At 37.5% G+C, this 24,326-nt stretch overlaps 1 protein-coding gene across 1 annotated transcript; it reads right to left on the bottom strand.

The window, feature by feature from the left end:
* Nucleotides 1-760: 760 nt before the first annotated feature.
* elk1 (ETS transcription factor ELK1) lies at nucleotides 761-23,895 on the bottom strand. The gene is made up of 9 exons (XM_016271654.1): nucleotides 23,198-23,895; nucleotides 15,267-15,475; nucleotides 14,029-14,406; nucleotides 13,687-13,842; nucleotides 11,862-12,098; nucleotides 11,610-11,739; nucleotides 10,422-10,639; nucleotides 9,672-9,773; nucleotides 761-3,029 (listed from the first exon to the last, which is right to left on the bottom strand). Exons 1-9 carry the CDS (start codon nucleotides 23,220-23,222, stop codon nucleotides 2,931-2,933), a joined length of 1,554 nt encoding a protein of 517 aa, XP_016127140.1. The 5' UTR covers nucleotides 23,223-23,895; the 3' UTR covers nucleotides 761-2,930.
* Nucleotides 23,896-24,326: the final 431 nt, after the last annotated feature.

Raw genomic sequence — 24,326 nt, 5'->3', positions numbered from 1 at the left:
CAAAACATTTTAGGAAAAAAATTTTCTTTTTTCATGTCATTACATTGTTTAGACTAGAGCATTAAAAAAATGTAAAACAAAAAAAAATGTAAAAATTATATTTCATTCATAAGTTATGCTACGTCCTTGTAAGAGGACATCGGGACTCAAAAAAAAAATTAACATGTTAAAATTTTTACCATTTAAAAAAATTTTCTTTATGCAAAATGTGTGTAAAATGGCCATAAACAGGTTCTCTCATTATATATACTGTATCTATAAACTAAATCTAATTTGCACATTAATGTGTTTTTGGGGCAACATGTAATGAAAAAGGAAGTGTAATAATGGGAGTAATAATTGACAAGATTTTCATAATAATACATAATATTTCATTGGAATATTGAAATATAATTTCTTTCCCTAATCATTTGTTGTGTCTCCCAAAATGCATAATAAACATGCTTTTATTCCCGATGTCTTCATATGAGGACATGTATGAAATCAACGTCCTGTTTCGTAACAGAAAGTCATATTTTGATTTGAAACCCCATAACATTTTCCTGAGATGTTGATTTATGACACACAGTTTAAAAATTAGTCGGATTTAAATGATAATTACAAAATATCATATTTCCATAAGAGTGTCACTAAATTAACATCAGACATTTTTGAAGACCAAGGAGAGGGAGTGGTCATGGTGAAGCATCCAAACATTTAGTATCTCTAAAAAAGCCCTGAATTTTGCTCTGTACAGGACATCCAGACTTAAAACTGTGGTCTCAGAGAAATTCACTAAAATATAATGTCCTCATATGAGGATGCAGGGTCTCAGGAGGTTACGCTGATATCAGTTCACTGAGCTTAGCACGTGGTAACGTGAGGGGGTGACTCCCAAAATGCCCCCCGAACAGAACATTCAATGTGTCGACTTGTGGGCGTCCATGACATCATCGGTACATATTAAAGGGACACCAAGAGCTGTGGTGAACATTTACTGATCTTCAAGGCGTTTCTCAAGTGCTTCATCTTAAAACAAACAGTCATTCACTGAGAAAAGAACAGTTCGCATTGGTCCATGTAACAAATCAGCCATGAGGTGCACAAAATGCAGGAGAGAACAATCTGAGAGGTGACAAGCGTAAGCAATTGCAGCATGCTACCAGCAAATCCTCCCAAGTTCATTACAATTACGCAGATATCAAACCAGAACACTCTTTAAAACAACAAAAAGCACCAACTTAAAGAGCCAAAATGTTCTAAAGTGAAAGACACTGTTGCCCAAATGTTCTTAAAACTGAAAACAAGGATGTTATGTGTGAGTTCAGCAAACTCAGGTCAAATGAAATGATAGAAACGGCTGTACAGAAAAGGCTGTATGCGGTGGGCAGTTACTGTCCATAAACACTGACTACAGCTTTCTGCAGAACTCTATATATAACCACCATGATTTCTCCACAGGAAACTTGAGAAACTACAAGCGCAGGAAGACATGCAAATAATCGTTGACTTTGTTTGTCAGTTGATACGTATTTGCGTGCCTGCTTTGACATGTCGAGCTGTTGACAGCTTTGAGGTAACAACCGTGAGTGTGATTTTAACACATCAGACGAACATAGCATAAGAGGCAGGCTGCACAAAACTACTAACAACATCAAAAGCAGCTGAAGCTACATACTTCCTGTTCTGCCATAAATTACTTTATTTACAAGGATTAATGTGTTTTACACTTATAGCTGGCGAGTTAGATGTATCAGTTATATACAGTGTCAGAAGTGAGAGGGTTTTGGTTACGTGAAGGTTCTTATAGCCCTTTGATGCAGCAGAGTAAAAATAAGACGACGAGAGCGAGAGAAAACGCGAAACAAGAGAGAAAAAAAGGATAGAGATGCTAAGATGGATTGTATATTAACAGCTGGTCTTTGGTCTCCTCTGGCGTTTTCGTTTGAAGAAAAAAAAAAAGCATGAAACTGCAAAGCTTCGCTGCGACACTTCTGAAACCTTCACCTGCATTGTCAATGCTGCCAGAGAAAGGGCTCCTTGATAGAATTACTAAAAACAACAACAAAAACAGGAAAGCAAGAATACAAAATTCAATCTTTCAAATCTTGGAATGGGTGCAACATATATCTACAAGAAGAAGGTTCTGAAATAAAGGAATGATGCAATAGAAGAAAACGATTGATACATTCCAGATCATGATATCACTCAGAATCTCTTTGTATCTTTTCCTCCCTGGTTCCACCTCTTCAAATCCTGGGAATGGCTGTTACATTCCTCTGGCATTTCCAATGCCACTTTAGGAAAATGGACTCCTTTGTCCATGGAAAAAACACACAAAATGTTTAAATAACAGTGTTACTATAAATGATGTATTTGTGTCTCTGTAATGCCGAAGAAATTAACTTGCACTTTAATCTGGCAGATTTCAAATGCATGCTTTCCATTTTTTTAAAGAAAGTTTTTAAAGAAGTTTTTAAGAAAGCTATGCTCCATCTGTGAAGTAAATGGCATTTTATGCCTTGATTCAATCAAAGGATACCTCGTCTGGTCCATAACTCATAATGTTACGGTGAGAAATCAAAAATAAAATTGAGATCTCCGAGTTCACATGAGCATTCTGGTATATGCATCTCACGATGCACCAAGAAACATCAGAAATAAATAAATAACCGTCCATGATGATCATATAAAAGGCAAAGGAAAATCAAAAGAGCAAATAGTCTATGAAATGCCACCATCAAGCCCAGAATCGGGCCGCTCTTTCAACCAATCGTGAAGGCCGGCTGAGAGCGCACTCCTCCCGAGTCAACATTGGCGCAGAAGCCCCACCCAACTCACAGCAGAACTTGATAAGGAGTGTCCCATCTTTCATTGGCCATCCTCAGCGCTTCATTGGCTGGGGAGGGAGCCAATCACCACAGCAGGAGATAAGGGAATTAAATCTCAAGCTATGGTTTCTGTGGTCCAGGGGAGAGAACGACAGGTGTGGAAAGGCCGTCCACGCTCAGTGCTGGGATCTGGATCTGATTGCTTCCGTTGGAGGGGAACTGTAAGAATAACAGGAAGCTATTAATTAGGATTTAAGCTTGACTATTAAAAGGTATTTTTTTTTAATGTATTGTACATGCTATCCATCTCCACAGAACAGTGTTATTTTAGTATTATTGATATACTGTGATAGTTTGTTAATATTTTGAATTAGATTTTATGTTTTATTTTTTAGTTCAAGTTTTAGCAATTTTGTTTGTCATTTTTGTGTTTTTTCTTAATTATATAGTTTTTAAGATTTAGTTTTTAATTGATTTAGTTTTATTTTTTTAATACTTCTACTTGAACAAAACAAAAGTGAGAAATTTAGTTTTAACAGTTTATTTTTAAGTTTAAAAGTTTTTTAGATTTTATTTTATTTCAGTTTATATTTATTTTACTTGAGGTAATGGAAATATATATATATATATATATATATACACACACACTCACACGTAGTGAATTTGCTTTCGCCAACCTAGGGAGGCAAAATAGTGTAGTGATAGGTACTCACATCACGATGACATTATGATTTTTGGATCACGTGTCACTTAAGGTGCGGTTATGAGTACATCAGATAAGAAATATTGGTGAGATATCTAACTTGTAGAACCTCTTACTGTATTATCAACACAAGGAAGACACAAGTGTAATAAAATCAATTTTATTAACAAAAGATAGACAAGAGTAATCAACAACTACTAAATGAATATCAAATGAAAAAGGAATAAAGTACATAAAATGCAATCGATTCAGTTGGGTGTTGCTATAGCAGAGTTACGTTATCTTATGAAAAGATAAACAAACTAATAAGGCGAAGAACCTTATTATGCCTCAAACAAATAATTGAAAGATTATTTGTTCTTAATCGATCAGCTATATAACATCTAATGTAAATTAGAATATCATAAACGTATAATATGCAATAATGCCATGGTCTCTGGAAGAGGTTTGGATAAGTGATATTTACGTTCTCTGTGTTCCAGTGAGCATCACTGGTAGCGGTGATTTCTTCTTCTGATCTCATGGAGCACCAAAGGGTCCTAAAATCTGGAAAACAGATGTGGCCTTGGAGTAGGTGCAGAAGGTCCTTAGTCTGAAACACGCAGACGAAAGTACCTTGACGTTAACTTTTTGCAAATATCTGTATGTCTTCTGCCTCTCTGGGCTAGAGACTCAGAACTTGGTCAATCCGCTTTGTCTCTCTAGGATGGAGACTCAGGATGTGCTGCATCTGTTGTTGTCTCACTGGACGAAGACTCTGAACGTAGAGTATCTTTTTCTTCTCAGAATGTTGAATGTATCTGTTAGCGTCTCACTGGATGTGCCGGAGACTCAGAACGAATGTGTCTGTTGCTGCCTTCCCTGTAATGGGTCACAGGCTCAGAACAGGGTTGTGTCTGTTTGTGTCTCTCCCTTTACAGGACTGAGAACTTTGTTGATCTGTTTCTATCTCCTACCATGCAGGCCGGAGACTCGGAGACAGGTTGGTGACCTGCTATTGTCTCTCTGGATGTAAATTCAGAACAAGGAGTGCCTTTGGAAGGGTACCTTTGAAAGGGTTCCCTTTCCGATGAGGAGGAGACTGCAATTTGGTGCTTCTCCATTTCTGTGCTGTGAATGGCTGTTTCCATCAGAACAGGGGAACACTGTGTGGCCCACCCTTCTTTCCTTCTGTGGAACTTATTTGCATAGTCCAAACACAAAGTTAGAAAAGTGTCACTCAAGTTTTACCGGTGCATTTCTCACTTTCCAAACCACATCCAGAACACCTTTGGCAATGTTATGAACTCATTTTAACAAACGCAAGTCCAAACATGATGGGAAAAAGATTGATCTGTCATGCATGCATTCATTTACCCATTAAAGGGATACTCCACCCCAAAATGAAAATTTTGTCATTAATCACTTACCCCCATGTCATTCCAAACCCGTAAAAGCTTTGTTTGTCTTCGGAACACAATTTAAGATATTTTGGATGAAAACCAGGAGGCGTGTGACTGTCCCATTGACTGCCAAGTAAATGACACTGTCAAGGTGCAGAAAAGTATGAAAGACATCGTCAGAATAGTCCATCTGCCATCAGTGGTTCAACCATAACATTATGAAGCGACGAGAATACTTTTTGTACGCGAAGAAAACAAAAATAACGACTTTATTCAACAATTTGTCTCCTCTGTGTCTCTCCGCATCACTGTAGCGCCATTTTGGAGAATATCCGCTGAGCGCAAGTAGCGTACGCTATTCTGTGTCAGCTGCGCTAAACGGATGTGCTGTTTTCATTCAAATCAAAGAGTAAACACACGTAGAAAACGTATCCTTGTGTCACGGCTGACACAGAATAGAGTACACAGTTTGCGCTCAGCGGATATTCTCCAAAATGTCGCTATGGTGATGCGAAGAGACACAGAGGAGACGAATTGTTGAATAAAGTCGTTATTTTTGTTTTCTTCACGTACAAAAAGTATTCTCATCGCTTCATAACGTTACGGTTGAACCACTGATGGCAGATGGACTATTCTGACGATGTCTTTCATACTTTTCTGCACCTTGACAGTGTCATTTACTTGGCAGTCAATGGGACAGTCACAAGCCTCCTGGTTTTCATCCAAAATATCTTAAATTGTGTTCCGAAGACGAACAAAGCTTTTACGGGTTTGGAACGACATGGGGGTAAGTGATTAATGACAACATTTTTATTTTGGGGTGGTGTAACCCTTTAACAGCTGAGTTTGTGTATTTATTTCTCTGAATAAGTATAAGATTGGTGTGCTGTAGTTTGCAGCAGTTTGAAAATATAGTTATGAATAAATTTGGATGGATCTCTGTGATTTCTCTTTGTTTCACCCACTGCTGCTGCATCCGGTGGTCCTAAGGAATTTTTATGGCAGTTACAGGCCAAAGCTTAGGAATCAGTCTCTTGGTTGGTGAAGGGTAGAAACTGCATTTTGAACAAAGAGAAGTCCTGTCCTTCCCGGGCTTGGTACCAGAGGTCTTCTTGCCCTCTAAAGGCCCTTTCACACGGGACGCGGCAAGCGGTGGAATTGCCGCGCGGCTGCTGTTTTCTCTTGAAGTGGAAGCATTTTGTGCAGTTGAGGCAGTGGTCACGTTGCGGTCTCGAAAGCGGACGTTACCATAGTTACAATTGTCAACATCACCTTTGTATTTACTAAAAACTAAATAAAACATAACGGAAATTTGTGTTTGTGTCATTCTGCCATTAATTGTTGGCATTATTTACCTTTCTTTTTTTTTTTCGTTTGGCACGAGTGAAGTTGTTTTGATGATTTGCTTAAAGAGCATACCTGTGAGATTACGATTGAATGAAATATAATTTTATTTATGTCTCTGTATGAGATTTTAGATGGGTTCTGAGAAATCTATTACACTTAAAACAATCTTCTCCTCTATTTTTCAAATAGGCAGTTCAGTTAAATGTTCACTGATTGGTTGAAACCGACACGGCTGCCGCTCACAAAACGATAAAATATTTTTATCTTTGGCCGCCCGCTTTCCGCATGTCTCCCATCGAGAATGAACTAGACACTCGCGACTGCCGCATACCGTGTGAAAGGGCCTTAAGAGGTGTATGGATGCTGTCCTAGCATCTTTATCTGATGGCGTTGGACAGTTTGCTTATGTTAGTCCACCAAGATCCATTCAAAATGTAGCAACCCTTTGCCCAATGTTGTATTTAGAGAGGGGCCCCACCATTACCTGGGCCCTGGAATGTGCTGTTCAAAACACACACATTTATATCCAGTGTGGGTATAAAAAAGAACGCATCGTTAGTTCTTTTTCTGTGTACTCCGGTTAAAAAAGGTAGGGTAGGGTGAAAAACTCCATCTCATTTTCTCCTCCAACTTCAAAATCATCAGACATCGTTGTCAATATATAGACCAGGGGTCTCAAACTCAATTCCTGGAGGGCAGGAGCCCTGCTGAGTTTAGATTCAACCCTAATTAAACATGATCCAACTAATCAAGTCCTTAAGGATTATTTGAAAACTACACGGTATGTGTGTTGGAACAAAACTCCCTAATATGATAACAAGAAGCCATATTAGTATCGATTATAAACGAGAACTGTTAACGATAAATCAGCTGACAGCTTTACCTGTTGTAGTTTGTTTAAGCTCCCAAAATAGACACTGCTTTTCTGCTCTTTTACTTTGTACACCTCCGCTCTCTCAGACTGTTTGAAAGTCTTTTTCCACTAAAACTATGCACATCTAAGTTTATTACATCAAAATAACAAAATATGTGATCGCAAAACAAGTAGGAAAAAAGGCATTACATGCACATTTTTAAGTCATAACATGTAAATTTACATAGTCGCCACTTGCTAGAGGCAATCTCATCAAAAATATCATTCACAAATTAATATTTTTGGTCGCAAATGCGACTGTTCTAGGCACAGTCTGGAGCCCTGTATATTACATTTTGTTTTAGTTAATGATAACCCTGCTACAGGCAATAATTTTGACCCCTTTTTGAGTATAAATGAATGTACAAATTTGCAGTAATTCATTTACAATAGAACATTAAAGCCGTGTGAGGCACTTTTTTAGTATGGATGGATGCGCTTTATTGGACTTCTTTTGAACTGTTGAACAGAAACACCCACCCCCTGCCATTATAAAGCTTGGAAGATCCAGGACCATTTTTAATATAACTCCGATTGGATTCGTTTGAAAGAAGAAAGTCATATACACCTAGGATGCCTTGCGGGTGAGTAAATCATGGACTAATTTTCATTTTTGGATGAACTATCCCTTTAAGAGACCATTTTGCTATAATAAAAATGCAAAACTAGTCCAAGAAGAACATCCAAGACAGACACTTATTTAGGGTTAGATTTAAAGGGTCATGAAACCCCAGACTACTTTTTCTGAGATTTTAGCAGAGGTGTACATCATAGAAGACAATGTTAGCATCCGATAATTTTAACTGTTGGAGAAAACTGGTTAATTTTAAGCTTTTTTGCGCTATTTTAATCTTCCGGGTTTAAAATCTACATCGTGTTGACGTCACAATTTGTGACGTGGCAAAGGACTATAGTACATCGATGACGCGTCAGTGTCTATTAAATTATTCATGAGACTGCGTGTTCTTATCCTATGAAAAGACGCTTCGCTTCCTTATTCACAACAGCATGTGTTGATTTGCCATGACAGACCCTTCAGACTGTGAGATCGTGTACATTATCTGAGAGAAACGTTCATGGATCGAAGAAGAGTGTTTGTTTTTGCTTTGTAATAAGAGTTCGGCACAAACGCGATTCATTCACTTAGTGAGTGTAACCATACAGCTCTGTGACACAATCCGTCAAAAGGCTTATATAAACGCCGCATAATAAGCCTTAAAAGTTATCAGAGGTGCAAAAGCGCATTCATATATATGTTTTTCGATGAAGAGTGCAAATGGCTGTGGATTTATTTGTGTTTTTAACTCGATGGGAGCGAAATGAAACTGTGTGAACGCGAAGCTGTGTGTGTTGTCTGTCTCCCCTCTTCCCCCTCCACTCCGTAGCGCACCACGCCCACTTTTTTAGTGTTTTTAAAAACTGTGGTGAGAACTAACCAGTGCTGAAACAGGGGGTTTCATGACCCTTTAATGCACCTGTTCCTGTAAAAATAACAACTTTCCAAACTCTGCACTGCTGCTATTGGCCAGCAGAGGATGCTCACATGCTTTTCTGAGGAACAGTCCAACAAAACAAAAACCTTCTTAAAATTAAGAACAAAAGATTTGATGTCCACTTAATGAAAAAGCAAAAGAAAATATTGTGAAATCACTGCAATGCAGGGCATTGAAATGATTTTTTTTTTTTTAATGAACTAAGCATTCATTTTTTTAAATAATGGGAGCAAAAGCAATATGATAAAAGGCAGTTCAGTAATATGTAATAATTAAATTATTATTATTACTATTATTAATAATATTTTATAGGTATTAAAAATATGGGAACGAAAGCAATAAAATGAGACACCTGACTTCACTAATAAATACTTAGTCAATAATAATAATAATTAATTCATTAGCTTAATTGTAGATTATGGTTTTATTGTACTGTAGCAACGCAGAGTTAATGTGAAGGCACAATAACTGAATTCAAATCATGTGTGTTCACAAGTGTGGGAATAGCTGGCTAACTTATTTGAAATGTGGCTCATCCATTCAGAATTTACCAAACCATTTATCATCCAAAGAATACTCCATGTAATACACCAATTTCCTTTTCATGTCATGAAACCAAATAGTATTTCACAATTCAAAATTGTTACAAGACTATCTGGTAAAAAAAAAAAAAATCCTCTTTCTTCTTCTCTGCTGTAGCTCATTTCCTAAACTAGCTTTCTTATAAACCTGCCACTGTATAAGAATATTGTTGGTTCTGTGAAAAACGCTAATGTTCCTCTATTGCAAGTCTGTTTGAACAAAAGTGTCTGCTAAATGCATGAATGTAAATAAGATATATCGATTGCCATGACAATCTGAAAAGTTGGGAAAAGGAGAAATACATCAAATGTATATGTTGTGAAGTATTTGATGGTTATGAATGGAGTGGGCAGAGAGTAAAATCTCATCCATGCAATGAGCTGAGGGAGTGTGAGGAGACAGATGGTGTGCTGCTGTCATGCTGTGGACAGGAAGTCTCACCTGAAAGGAGAGCTTGGCAGGGCTGCGTGGAGCGATTGGACTGAGAGTGCTCCAGAAGTGAATGGTTGATGGCAGCGGACTCGGTGTCAACACCACTGGAGTCTGAGCGAGAGAGAGAGAGAGAGAGAGAGAGAGAGAGAGTGTGTTGAAGAGTTTGTTCGTGTGTGTGTGTGTGTGTGTGCATGAACCATTTTACAAGGTCATTGTGTTGTATCTCTTTGTTCTTGGTTATCTGGTAATACAAGCATTTATATCGCACTGGCTTTGTTAAAAATCACATTGAGACTGTATGAATAAGAGCTTGGTACATGGAAAGCATCCATTCATACCACACAAACACCATTGTTGCCTTAGACAAAAAAACAACAAAAAAAACAAGATATTTCTGATAATTATCAAAAGTATGGCACAAGCAGAGATCTAGCTCTTAAAAACACCCAAGCATGACTCCATTGAAAGACTGAAAGATAATGCTGAAGCTCTTTGATCAGTCATTTAACAGTCATCTCTTTGTGCCTTCTATGTGGCAAAAAAGCACAATGTGTTGAAGTCAGGGCTGTCAACTATTTTCTGAGGTGTTTATGTGGGTTTTCGTCTTAGTAATGCAAATGCAAGCAGCAATAATCAAATTCCACCAAATAGTGCTTTTGTTAAATTTGTTAACAGAATTAAATGTATTTAAAAGGCAAAAATTTACATTTTAAAATTTAGCACATTTAAACAACCATAATACTGAACTGAATGGCTCACCAGGGCATGGGAGGTGATGACTGTGGGTGTTAAGGTGTTTGTGGCACTGCCAGAGGCCAGCAGGCTGTTCACTGCTGCATTGACCTTATCCAGCGAGAGTCCAGGGGGCAGCAGCGTAGACGAAGATGGCAGTTCCAGCACTCGGGGCTTCTTTGATTTAGGAGGCTGTACTTCCTGCGTGCTTGCTGGGAGGGAGGCTGATGCAGTATTGGTGTCCTCTAAAAACAGATTTGAATGAGCGGCTGAAATTGATGATTCATTTTTAAGCAATGTGGGTTTTGTTGACCTATAACCATGTCAAATAACCGTAAGAGATTTCTTGGAGAGGCTTATTGCTTTTATAAAAAGGAATGATCAGCAATATGATTAAAGAAATCATTATTTGATAATGAATTTATTATTAATAATCACAATAAATAAATAATTCTTCTGCCAAGTAATATACACTACTGTTCAAAAGTATGGGGGTAGTAATTTATTTATTTATTTTAGGGAAATTTATACGTTCAATATTCAGCAAGGATGCACTGATTTGATCAGATGTAACAGTAAAGACATTTATAATGGTACAAATTGTTTCTATTTCAAATAAATGCTGTTCTTTTGAACTTTCTATTCATCAATGAATCCTGAAAAAATGATATATACATTTCCACAAAATATGAAGGAGCACACTAAGAAAATATGTTTCTTGATCATCAAATCAGCATAATTAGATTTAGTTTTTCTGAAGGATCATGTGACACTGAAGACTGGAGTAATGGTGGCTGAAATAAAATACATTTTAAAATATATTCAAATAGAAATCAGCTATTTTAAGTTGTAGTAATATTTAACAATGTTTCTCTTTTTACTGTATTTTTGATTAAATAAATCTAGTCTTGGTGAGCATTTTGTTCAAATAAATTAAAAAAATCTTACTGATCCCAAACTTTCGAACTGTATTGTAGTTAATTACCTTAACAGAAGGCTGTTTTTGGTTGCCAAGAAACTTGAGATTTTAAAATGGACCTTAATTGATATCCCTTTTATAAGTTGAACAAAAAATGCTAAGGAATGTGTTACCACTTACACAAAGATTTGCTTGTAATTTATAAACTTAGTAAACCTAAAAACAGACTAGAACAATCAACTGCTATGAACCTCACCAGCTCTTTAACGCATTAACAACCTGAACTTTCAACTAACCGGGTAGCTCAGGCTTCTCTTTCACTTCCCCTTCTCCAACCGGCTGGGATACTGGCTCCACACAGGGTGATGGAGCATCCACAGGGATAGGGGCATCTGTAACTCTAGGAACAGGCACTGTGGACACTGGCTGAGTATGGCAATAAATCAAATAAAAAGCTAAATTACTCTCACATTTAATTACAGCCAAACATGTTTAACATTTTTTGGATGTTATACACTGAATGATTTATAATTGGCACGTCTGTTCACCTCAACATCTGTTTTGTCATCCAAATGGACAATCTCCAGCAAGTCGTCTTCAGGCGGGAGGCTGGACTCTTTGGGCAGCCCGACTGGCGAAGGCTTTATGACCACAAACACAGGCTGAGAATGGTTGACTACACATTCTCCATGAGCTAGAGGAATGAGCGAGGTCAGAGAGCTGGGATCAGACAGGTAGATCTGGGGTGGGTCACCCAAACTCTGGCTCTTCTGTGCTTGAGTATTCTGTGGGATGAATTTAAAACAACATTTTTTATGCACATTAGTCTTAATAATAACAGTATTTAACATGGGTGTCAGATATTTGGATTGCAAGTTGATTAGCTGATCTTTAAGGTATTTTACAGGAATCTGGGTCAATAAGGTTTTATAAATCTGCCAAACAATTTCATGTTGACTAGGAGGCTACAATGAGTGCTTCAATAAGCAAAGACTAATTTGTAACTTACTTCCATAGTGTGACATATTTTTAAGTGCAACAAGAAAAATGTGCTTGATTTTATTCACTGGAGAAAGGGCTTGCTTGACTGTGATGCCATTTCTGACACTGACGCTGAGATTCATTGCAAAACTTAAACGACTGCCATCCAGTTTGAAGAAAATTTTTTCCTTGACTAAGATGAGACATCATTAAACACTGACTATATCAATATGCAGCATCGCTGAAAAAAAAAAAAGAGAGAGACTATCTCTAAAAAAATCTCTATATCACAACCAAGCACACACAAGGCCTCAATGCCGACTGTAATAAATCCAAACATGGATTTCGACTATATGGACTCTTTTCACAAGACTGTGATGACGCGTTTAACGGTCATCAGCATCATAAATTGTCCATCCTATTTGTATAAAAAAAAAAATGAATGTACATTTATAATACTATTCTTTGTGTTTTACCACCTTTGCATCAAATTACAAAAAAACAGTTAATGCTAATGCGAGGGTGTTTCTAAAGCAGCGTCTATGGGAGGGACGGTAAATTTGACATCATTCTCTCATCTGACTGCCGTTATCAGTCTCTCTCAATTTTTTTCTTTTATTGAAAGTCACAAAAACACTATCGGGGAGTTTTCCTTTTGCCATTTGAGCAAATGGGAATGCAAAAAATATATTTGTGGTACTCTCCCATTCACTTCTCTTCAAGTTAACCCAACTATGACGACTTCCGCTGCTGAGAAACCCGGAAATGTGAAAAGGGTCCATTGTTTGCGATCGTGGTTGCTGAATAAATGCACTTTTGCAGCCTCTGTGCCACAAAGTCTTTTTTGTCATTGTTTTAATAGAAAAACATTAATATAATTTGGAATTATTAGAGTTAATATTAGAAATTTAGTTGTTTTAGTTTTTGAGAGAAGCTTTAGAGTTTTACCAGTTTTCATAATGCATAGAAAAAAATGATAATTGAATAAATCTAAATGAGGTCAAATAAACCATGTGTATGAGCTGACATTCTCTGACAACAATCATGATCAGTAATCACAGTTATAATTCTGAGCAAAAAACTGTAATTATCAGTTGAACCATTATGCAGCATGCAGCACTAAAATGTTGGATAGGTTGATTAAATATGATGAAAACTAAAAAGGACATTTGACAAAGGACTAAGACTAATACTAAACTAAAAACCAGCTAACCAAATGAACACTACTGCCATGGGTGATGTCACACTAATCGATTAAAGACTGACGATTTTGCCGACAGCAAAAAATCTTACATGATTCCCAAATGTTGACACCATCATCGTGGCTAAAATCGCACAGCTTTACGCATTTAAAGACTGTGTCTGGATGTGTGTTAAAGAGTGAATCCATACCATGGTTGCCGTGGCAGATCCAGAGGGCGTCTGTGGGCTGAGGGCGGGAGTAGCACATGGGGACGGGTGGGTCACTATCACCTGCAGACTGCTGCTCTCTACAGTCGAATGGGCCTGAACAGTTCCCTGCTGTCCTTCTGTCTGACACATTCGCATCTGCGCCATACACACAAAATCACTGTGAATCAAATACTAGACACACAAGGTTTGCCTCACACGGTTTTGGAGGTTTAAACAATGATAACTAATTTAACTGATGGTTTATGTCATCTGAGAGGATTTATTACAGAATTAAAAGCATCAGCTCTAAAACAAAAACATGAAATCCAGAAAGAAGCTGACCTCATGCACTGTGCAGTCCAGAGGGGCAGGATTGGGGCTGCAGTCACTCAGGACGTGCTCTGTTTTGATGAATTTGGATGTGGTTTTGTAGGGCGTCTGCAGGGACTGGATAGTGAAAGTGGAGTAGAGACCAGACTTCATGTAATCGTTGCGGGAGCTGCGTTGCACTGAGCTAAGAGAGGAGCGCTGAACCTGCAGGCTCTTGGAGAGACACGGGTTGGTGGTGTTAGATTTGGTCTGAATGGAAAGCTCCAATTTCTCCCCTGTAGCGGCCCTCTGGGAATCCTCAGGCCCTTTCAGCCCATCAGCAGAGTTGGGATCCGGAAAGGTCACAAACTTGTAGACAAACTTCTGGCCGCTAACTTTCTTAATAATATTCTGTGGAAGTATGAAAGCTTGATGGAAAGTGGCTAAACAATAATATGCACTTGACATTAAACATTAAAAAGTTCCAATCTTAAGTGTTTTTCTAGCTTTTTCATAGTAGTCAGACAGTAAAAATCACAGAATTATTAATATTTATGGATGAATACTAGTGATGGACCAAATTATTGTCAAGGCTCATAAATTGGTTAACATTTTTTGAGTAAATGATGTTTAATTTAACTTCATTTATTTAATCTAATTTAATATCAATAAAATGTATTACTGTATGTCAAATATATACACTAGTGTTCAAAACTTTGGGGTTGGTAAGATTTCTTCATGTATTTGATTAAAAACATAGTAAAAACAGTGATATTGTGAAACATTATTATAATTTAAAATAACAGTTTTCTATTTGAATATATTTTTAAATGCAATTTAAAAATATTCTGTAATACAAAGCTGAATTTTCAGCATCATTACTCCAGTCTTCAGTGTCACATGATCCTTCAGAAATCATTCTAATATGCTGATTTGCTGCTCAAGAAACATTTCTTGTTATTTTCAATGTTTAAAACAGTTGTGCTGCTAAACATTTTTGTGGAAAACCATGATGAATTTATTCAGGATTCTTTGATGAACAGAAAATTCAAAACAGCATTTATTTGAAATAGAAATCTTTTGTAACATTATAAATGTCTTTACTGTCACGTTTGATAACTTTATTGCTTCCTTGCGGAATAAAATGTAAGCTTTTTAAAAGAAAAAAAAAACTTACCTAAATTTTAAACCCAAAATTTTAAACAGTAATGAATATATCATATAAACTGATTAAGTCTATGATTCACATCCTTAGTTACTCTTGTACATACCTTGTCATAGTAGTAACGAAGTGCCCTGCTCAGTTTATCATAGTTCATGTTGGTTTTGTTCTTGCGCAGCCCCCAGAGTCTGGCCACCTCCTCGGCATCCAGCAGTTTGAACTCTCCATCCCCAGATGTCCAGGAGATCAAATGCTTCTGACTCTGATCATCCAGCAGGTGTAGCAGGAACTGCCACAATGTAATGGACGGATCCATTGCTACAGGGGACAAAAAACAGACTGTGATAAATGGGCAGTGTTTATAACCTATTGGCTACAGTTCAGGGGTGGCAAGTGCTTAGTACCATAATAATAATGTGTAAGATTCGAAAAAGTTCAAGTTAGTACTAAATAAATATAAAACAACCCGCAATTACTAATGTTTTCAATGAAATACACACTGATATATGTGTCGGTTTTGATAAGGCCTGCTTGTAAAATATTGCACCATAAAGCCATAAGTGCTGTGAAAACAAGAGATATTGGTTTTACTAGCTATGTTTCTAAAAAATACTGCATCAAATATACCTAGAACGCATTGCCATGTGAAGTATGTTCTGGAACTGAAGCCATGTTAGAAGAAAAAAAAACAGTCTTTTTGGGATTTAACAGAATCCAACATCCACTGAAATCAAATTCACATCCTCAGTACAGTAAATTAAGTCCTCTTGCTTCATAGTTGGATTGAGTAGAGCATAAACGGAGAGTGAACATTAAATCTGCAGTGAAATCAAGGGAAAACAGGCAAGAATTAATGGTGCTACCGTCAGCAGAGGACGTGTATCACTAGTTCAGGAAGAACATGTTGAGAATGCAAATTAACCCTATTAACCCCCCCCCCCCCCCTTCATTTACGTAACTCATAAGCAACACCGTAGAAACGATCACCATGATAAAAGCATTTAAGCAACAGTTTCTGAGGAATAAAAAATACCCCACCCCCCTTGCACACTTGCAGTGAATTGCTGATGACAATGAAGGGAACTGTTTTCATTTTAACCCAGCACATAAAATCTCATTAATTTATACAATCATTAAAACGAGCTGTAAGTGATTGAGTGAGTGCATTCATTAGCAGTAAAATGTCTTTAAAGGGGTCATATTCACACTGGATAGCTGGCTAATCAGAGCACACCTTGCTTTTCAGACCGATGAGCTTTGTAAAAATCGACTCGTTTCAGAAAGGCGGGGCATAGAGGAGAAACAATGTACAGTATGTGGAAAATAATGTTGTTGTTTTTTTACCTTAAACTGCATAAACACATTTCATTACACCAAATACACAAAATAATGTTCTTTTTAGCATCATCATATGACCCCTTTATAAAATGGTGTCATTCTAAAAGAATATCCTGTGGGCAGCCTGTACAGCTACACACACTAAGGCAAACAGAGGGTTTTACAAAGTTGTAGTTCAGGATTTAGATGTCATATTGTCCTCTTAGCACATTATACACACTTACTCATCAAACCAACATCTCACCGCAAGACCCCCAAACTGCTGAAATTACTAATTTCCATACAGGCTGACAAAAAAATGTTTCTGAAGACATCTCTGTAACACTTTCCATTAATGTTCTGACTAGATAGACATACAGTAATTATGCATTGAGAACATGTAGACTATTAGCAGTTGGCATTTTCTTCAAATAAAGAACAAATCAGGGATTGAAAGTCTTTTGACCAATAACAACGAAAAGAGAGTAACTCTCAATGTTAATCATCCACAAAATATTACATTTGACATTTGCCTGAATACATATCTTGTTATTTTTAAGCAATCAATATGACGAGATTCACTAAAAATTAGGGATGTAACGATTAACCGCGGGCCAGTTGAAAATCGATTTAAATATGCGATGATTCAACTCGGTTGAGATGCTAAACAAATCGCGATTCAATTAGGGGCAGGAGTTTATATGAATGCATGTCTGAGGGGAACTGTCTTTAGAAAAGTTTAGATGGCATTTTTTCTTTTCCTCTTGCCTCTGTATAATGCATATTAAAGTTCATAAGTGCAGCGCTGCTTTGTTTACAGCAGAAACCAAGGAAACGTATTAAGCTGGCAGAGAGTGAATCTGCATCTCATTCAGCTCCTCTGCTGTTTGTCGAAATTATACAATGTAATTTGTGATGTAATTTGGTTGCCTCTAATTTTAAATGTAAAGAGCACAGACAAAGACTTATTTTGTTTATATGAAGAGATTTCTTTTATTTGTGTTTATTTGATTTGGGGCTTGTTTTAAAATTAAAAAAAATAATAATAATTTAGTTTTGTTATTTACATTTACATCATATTTACATTTTGGTATTTAGCAGACACTTTTATCCAAAGCGACTAACAAATGAGGACAATAGAAGCAATCAAAACCAACAAAAAAGCAATAATTTACAAGTGCTATATTAGTATATTATTATAGTGTTATATTTCAATTTCACAAAGAAACGTGCAGTATTTTGTCCAAGCAATAATAAAAGGGCACATTTAATTTATAATTTGTCTTAAATCTCATTTTGTTAAAAAAAATTGTGAATCGAATCGTGAAATCAAAATTGTGAATCGAATCGTGAGTAAATCGTTACATCCCTATTAAAAATGCATTAAACCAATTCAAAAATATGCCTAGTAATAAACATTAGGAAATATACCAAAATTACTTAAGTACTTGTGCAACTGCAACTACACTGTAAAATGAACACAAAAATCTGAGCAAAATGTCATTTTCAATAGATGAACAATAATATCAGGTCTATACCCGTTAAGAAGATCAATAACTGTTTTACTGAATGATACTGATCAACATTGGACATTTTAGATTTCAGATTCCTTTTAGGGCTGTGATATATTGACAAAAAAAATCGCGATTTCTTTTATCAATTTTGCGATTTCGATTTTGATCACGATTTTGACACACAGACACATGCTTTACAGTCATAAATGCATTCAGTGTGAATTTGAAACTTATTTCCAAAAGAAACCCAATTAGAGCTTTATCAAAAAGCTGTAACATGTCTCTAGAACAGACATAAGGCAAAAAATATATATAATAATAATCCCATGTCCAGGGATTTTTTTGCCATGCATTGGTAATAGAGCTTTTTGTGGCATTGCCTCAGATATTGAAATAGATTTGTTTACCACAAACACAACATTTATCCATTATTTTGATTTCAAAGTTTCTGAAAATGCTTTCTCAGCATTGTGATTCTCTTTTATCACAGTACAGTAATAAAATCTTTCATAGACATTCACTTTTAAACTCAATAAATATAACTTTATTTTCCTACCTCCACGAGTGCCATCTATTCTTGCCTTGTTTATCTAAACGTGCACTTTTCCTTGTTTTAAATCTAGCCAAAAAGCCATGTGTTGACTGTGAAACAGTAGACTTTAATTATATGCATTTATGGTGTAATTACTACATTTCAGTGTCAATCCAGGTAATTTTTACCACGAATAATGCCCTGTCACTTTAATTTAGCACGTGCAGCACAGCAGAAATAGACTGTGCGGAAACGATCGCTGCACTGCTGCAGACACACCGCTCCTGGAGCGCACTGCTGGTGTTCTGTCGATTTCGATCTGTCAGATTTTGCTACCTCCCATTAAAACAGTGGGTAGTACAATTCGACAATGAAAAATGCTACCTGTAAAATTATGGTTTATTAACGTCTACACCACAACCCTAAACCTACCCTTACAGTAATGCAAATACACTAATTAGGTGTTATATTCGTGGTTGTAGCTAGAAGGGATACAGCTACAGAAAACCAACAATAAATAATTTGTTCTACCTATTAGATTGTTTTATTAAAGTCTACACCTACCCCAACCCTAAACCTACCCTTACAGTAATGCAGATACATTAAATATTGTTGTTCAGCATGAGAAAAAGGACGTAAAATTGATGTGCGCATGCACAGTAAACCCTGGTAGGACAATCTGACGGGTAGGATAGAATGTCAGGACACCGGGCCGCAATCGTGTGCAGTGTGAACGCTCTGATCTGTTAACATGGGCACGGAAAAAATACTGTAACGTAGTTTGTAGGTCGGGAAGAAGGAGGCAGGAACCGGCGAACACTCAAAGAAAACTTTAATAATAAAATAAACACAAAATAGCGCGACAGCCCCTCGCAGACGACTGCCGCGCCCAAACGAAACCAAAACACAAAATAAAGTCCAGGCCTGGTCCTCTCTCGTCTTTCCCTGTCGTCACTCCTCCTTTTTATCCTTCCGGAGCTCCTCCGTGAGACTCCAGACCGGTGAGTGGTGCAGGTGTCGCTCATTATCAATTACTCCACCGGCCTCGCTCCGTTCCCACGGCTCTCGGCCCCGCCCCTCCCGTCACAAATACGCACCACAGATGGTATGTTATACTTTCCACGTGAGTAATCCTGACGCGTACACGGACAGCGCGGACACGGACTACTTGTATTTATACTACCGAAAGCATACGCTGATGGTCCGCTCTGCGGACGTGTTCCATACATGCGTAGTAGATCGGCTTGAACAATAAACAAACATGTGAACAAATAATTGCCCAGAGTTATTGCTAGGGCTGAACGGTTAATTGCATTTGCGATAATATCGCGATATGAAAAAACGCAATTTTTCAATCGCAGAGACTGCGATTACACTCGGTCACGTGACACGCAAGAGTAAAGAGGTGTGTTCAACTTGAAGATCGATCGGTGTATGACATCATACGGCGAGAGAAAGCATAAGGAGACGTCCGCTCTCTCTTATAGCTCTCGCAGTACTTTGATGACACACACCGATCGGTCTAAGCAGCGCTGCTTCAAGTCGGGCGCGGGCCATCAGCAGAAAAAGAAAAGAAATAAAACAGTAAACAGCCAAAGGACGTAACTTAGAATGGGAGATGGATCGGTTTGTGAAAGCGAAGAGAAAAGCCATAGATGAAGTCGCACAGACCCAGGCAGGTTCTGGCCATTTAAACGCTAAATGCAGAATATATGACGAGGCATATCTTGCTCTCGGCTTCACTCACTGTGTCTATACCGGACGCCGTGCCGCAACAGCTCTACACTGGACACGACAAAGCGACCGTTGCAAATCATTTTAACTTTGTGTCAGTACGTCATAAATAGAACATGGGATCAGTGTCATGTTGCGCTGCATCCAGTGTACACAGCGTCACTGATTATAATGGTTCTACTGTATTTTGCAGCTCGCGTCCGGTGTAGACACGGTGTTTATGTCGTTGGTGAGGAGGAAAGCCTGTGAGTGTCCTATGCCTTAGCGGACAGCATGAAACCCACAAATTATTTTTTTTACAGGTTTAAAGGGGGGCGCGACCAAAAAAGTTTGAGAACCACTGTTCTAAAGTTAACAGACAGTGTTTAGTGCAGTCCACATGTTTACATATGTTTATTACAGTGACTGTGAATTACCTAAAGTAGTGTGGTAAAGCAACAGATTTGTTTTTATATTTCTGCAATCTACTTTAGTTTGTGTGATTTGTTACTGACTTTCATATTAATGTTTACACCAGGCTTATTTGTCAGTGCTTTATGTTGTCATAATTATTACATGCTTACAAGGTTGGAAGTTCAACAAATCAGTCAATATACTACTGTGATTGTAGTTGTTAAATAAAAATGTCATTCATATCAATTCATGCATCACCTAATTTCATCGTAACATATAGGCCTGGCCTACAGAAAAGAACATTTATGTTTAATCTATCTAATAGTGTGTTGATCATACTATACAATGATTTATAGCTTGTCTTTGTTGAATAATACAGAACATAAATAGCTTTAAAAAATAATTGCAGATTAAATCGCAATATTGGTAAAAATAAATAAAAATTCGCAATTCGATTATTTTCCAAAATCGTTCAGCCCTAGTTATTGCACATCTGGCTGTCTTTATATTGTTTTATCGACGGATTGTACAGGTTCGAGAAGCAGCGGGCTTCGCTCAAATTGCGCACGCTCAAATCGTGATTTCATGACGACTTCGATTAATCGCACAGTCCTAATTCCTTTAGACATCTGAACTTAAAAACAGTATTAGATTACAGAAAATATTTAACAGCCTTTAAAGTACTTTCTTATACATGTCCTACCTCTATTATAGCAACTTCTCATCTCCACAATTCAATGTTTTTATAAACTATTCAGATTGAAAATTAATAGTTACCTATATTTTATACTGTACATTAAAATATTGTGATGTCTAAAAATTCACTTAATCATCACAACATTGACAAGAATGACTGGTTTTAGTTTTGAAGTACAGAGTTTTATTAAAACGGTGGATTAGAAAATACTAGCCTATAGATTTTCCAAAACAGACAATTTTATTATAGGTCTTTCCCTAAATTAACAGCCATTGAGAAAGCAAAGTCAGCGGTTTGAAAGAATAAGTAACATCTCCTCTGTAATGTAGCAGTATAATAAATTATGTTTTTTTTTAATTATTAAGTGTTTCAACGGCAGCCGTAACAGCAGAATCTACTGAACTGTTCAGGCCAATAAAACAAACAGCTTCTGATTTCCCCAACAGCACAATAACACATCGAAGCTTTCATAAAAATAACATATATTATGGTGATTTATAAAAAAATTTATAAAAAAAAATTGGCATCAGAATATACTGATTAAAATAACCAAAGGATCAAGGTATTAAGATAAAAATGTCATAGTGAAGCCAGAACCAAAGAATCAGATGCACATTTTCTTATTTACACGTTAATTATTCCCTATAATTTTCCTTGCAGTGTTACATTCTAGCTGAAGAGCTCCAGTATGACTAATCAAGGGACTAACACTGCACAGCTTGCCTTGGTCTAATGCCTCATAAATCAGCCTGTGCATCTGAGAAAAGCAAACAAAGACCGCGCACTGAACAACACAGATCTGTTTTTCCCCATCAGACCTTATTGCCTTAAGGCTGTTCGGGGACCTCAATGCTCAATAGTCAATTATCTTGAGTTCTCAGACTGCATGATGACTTACAGCCAATGAATGAATTGCAATCCCAAAGGAAGAGAGAGCCAGACAGGACTGTGATGTGAGCAGAATGAATCCAGTGCTAAATTACCAAACAAATCCCTAATAAACACATACACTTGCATTCAATGGGGCTCAGGACAGTTCCTGATGGGTCATCAAGGTGTTCACCCAGTTTCTCTGGGTTTACATGAGGTCTGCTGGTTAATATCAGATGACATCGGTTTCTTTTACACAAAGTAAAGAAATGCTGACATATGCATTGCACAATCATGTTCAATTCAAATAAGTTCTTATGCACTTGAATCAAAGTTTTCAGAGTAATTATAAAGGGCTTGTTGACATTATACAAAATAGAGTGAAAAATGATAGTAATGATAATAACTAATTTATAATTAAATCAATCATTTATTAGGTTTTACTTATAAACCTCCTTTCCAAATACAAGAACAAACACCCACCCTCAAACTAGCTTGTTTGACAGCTCTGACACTAATATTTAACGCACAATAAAACAATCAAATGCTATTCTGTTCAAATGCTATTCGTTTAATGGTTGATTAGTTCAGAAATAACCAGGAGGCAAACAAGTCTGCCAAACATTCGATTTCATTCAGAAACAGCAGCATGTGGACACGCTGCCAGACATTTGGCTTGCAAAACATTTACTCAAACACAGTTGAAGTGCATCAGGCTTCCTACAGGTTTTGTTAACCCACCCTGACCAAAATAAAGTGCCAATACCACTCATTTATACGGGCTCTTAATTGTTTTTGGACCATCACACTGGTTTAAACATAACGTTCTGGCTCGCGCCAGGATTAGGCGTCGTGTACGAATGAAATGTGAATATAACAGAGCGAGTTGTAAATGCATTTGGCTTTGACTAACGAGCACTTTATTCAACTCGAATGCAATCACTCCTTCATGTCCAACCTCCTTGAAGTGGAATACAACTTACCGCTGATCAGCGGGTTCGACTCCATCTCTGCCAAATAAATGTGTTTATGGGCCGTTTTATTCTTTGGAGATTAATTCACGTCCATAGCTGTGCTTGCTGGGTGTCAAAAGTCGGTGGTTTAATTGCGTTTGGTTGTTATGTAACACATGCACCTCTCCCTCCATGTTAGTTGACATTAGCAGCTAAGTCGCTAGCTCGCGTTAGCTCAGGCTGCCTGCGCTTGCACCGTTCCTGTCAGACAGACTGAAGACTTCTTCAAACGCCAAAACACTCCAGTAAAACGACCAGGGCCGCGTTTAAAAGGTGGAATGGCACGCCCTGCCTTTAAAATAATACGGTATCAGTAAAGTGGGGTTAATTCCAGTGTGGTGGACGGTGAGGGAGGGCAAATAAACCGACACCCCTGATCAGGTAGCCGTTGGTCCGCGAAGCGCGCGAGCTTCTCTCCTTCAGCGGTGTCCAAGCAACGGACTGAAAGTCCGCGGCTGCACTGTTAGTTTAAAGAGCTCAAAATAGCTGGGAGGGAAAAGACAGAGCGCTCCCTTCTTAATTTTTGTTGTAACAACAACCTCTGCTTGGCTTTCCCCCGCTTTGCTTCCTGTTTCCACGAACGCATCGACTACGACTACTTGTTTTGTTTTTTTTCCACCTCTTTGGTCCGCGAGTGCGGCCGTGACGTCACCGCACAGGCATCACGTGGGTCGGCTGTCGAGCAAAATGAATGAAAGAGGAGCAGCTTGTGTGTGTTGCTGTCTTCTAGTGAAGAGAGAGGTTTTTATTCAGCGCCAAGGTCGAGTGAACTTCTCTGTCCCACACACACTGACAAGCGCGATGCACAGGACTGCGCTGAAATGTTGCTTGCACTCATCAAACACAATGCAGGGGTTTTCCAGGGGGGTGGGCACAAGAGAGTGCTAGGGGTTCTGGAAAAGTTTAGAGAAAAACTATGTAAAAATGAAATAAATAAATAATAAAAATAATTAGAAACATTTCAAAATAAATAAAAAATATTTTTTTAGCGAATAGATAAATAAAACGTTTAACTACTGTACTATAGTAAGCATAAAAATGTAATAATGCAAAATATACTTTACAGTACAAATTGGGTCTTTCTACAGACAAGCATATA

The sequence above is a fragment of the Sinocyclocheilus grahami genome, unplaced genomic scaffold, assembly GCF_001515645.1.
Source record: "Sinocyclocheilus grahami isolate Dianchi unplaced genomic scaffold, SAMN03320097.WGS_v1.1 scaffold64.1, whole genome shotgun sequence".
Classification (NCBI taxonomy): domain Eukaryota; kingdom Metazoa; phylum Chordata; class Actinopteri; order Cypriniformes; family Cyprinidae; genus Sinocyclocheilus; species Sinocyclocheilus grahami.
The sequence above is the reverse complement of the archived record's forward strand: the minus strand, read 5'-3'. Positions and strand labels throughout refer to the sequence as shown.

What these genes read in the sequence shown, in the direction of transcription:
- elk1 (XM_016271654.1), bottom strand. Translation starts at nt 23,222, where the DNA reads ATGGAGTCGAACCCGCTGATCAGCG. An exon ending in TTCGTTACTACTATGACAAG is followed by an intron (nt 14,407 to 15,266) that starts GTATGTACAAGA and finishes ATACTTCCACAG; the next exon opens with AATATTATTAAGAAAGTTAG. An exon ending in ATGACAAAACAGATGTTGAG is followed by an intron (nt 11,740 to 11,861) that starts GTGAACAGACGT and finishes TGCCATACTCAG; the next exon opens with CCAGTGTCCACAGTGCCTGT.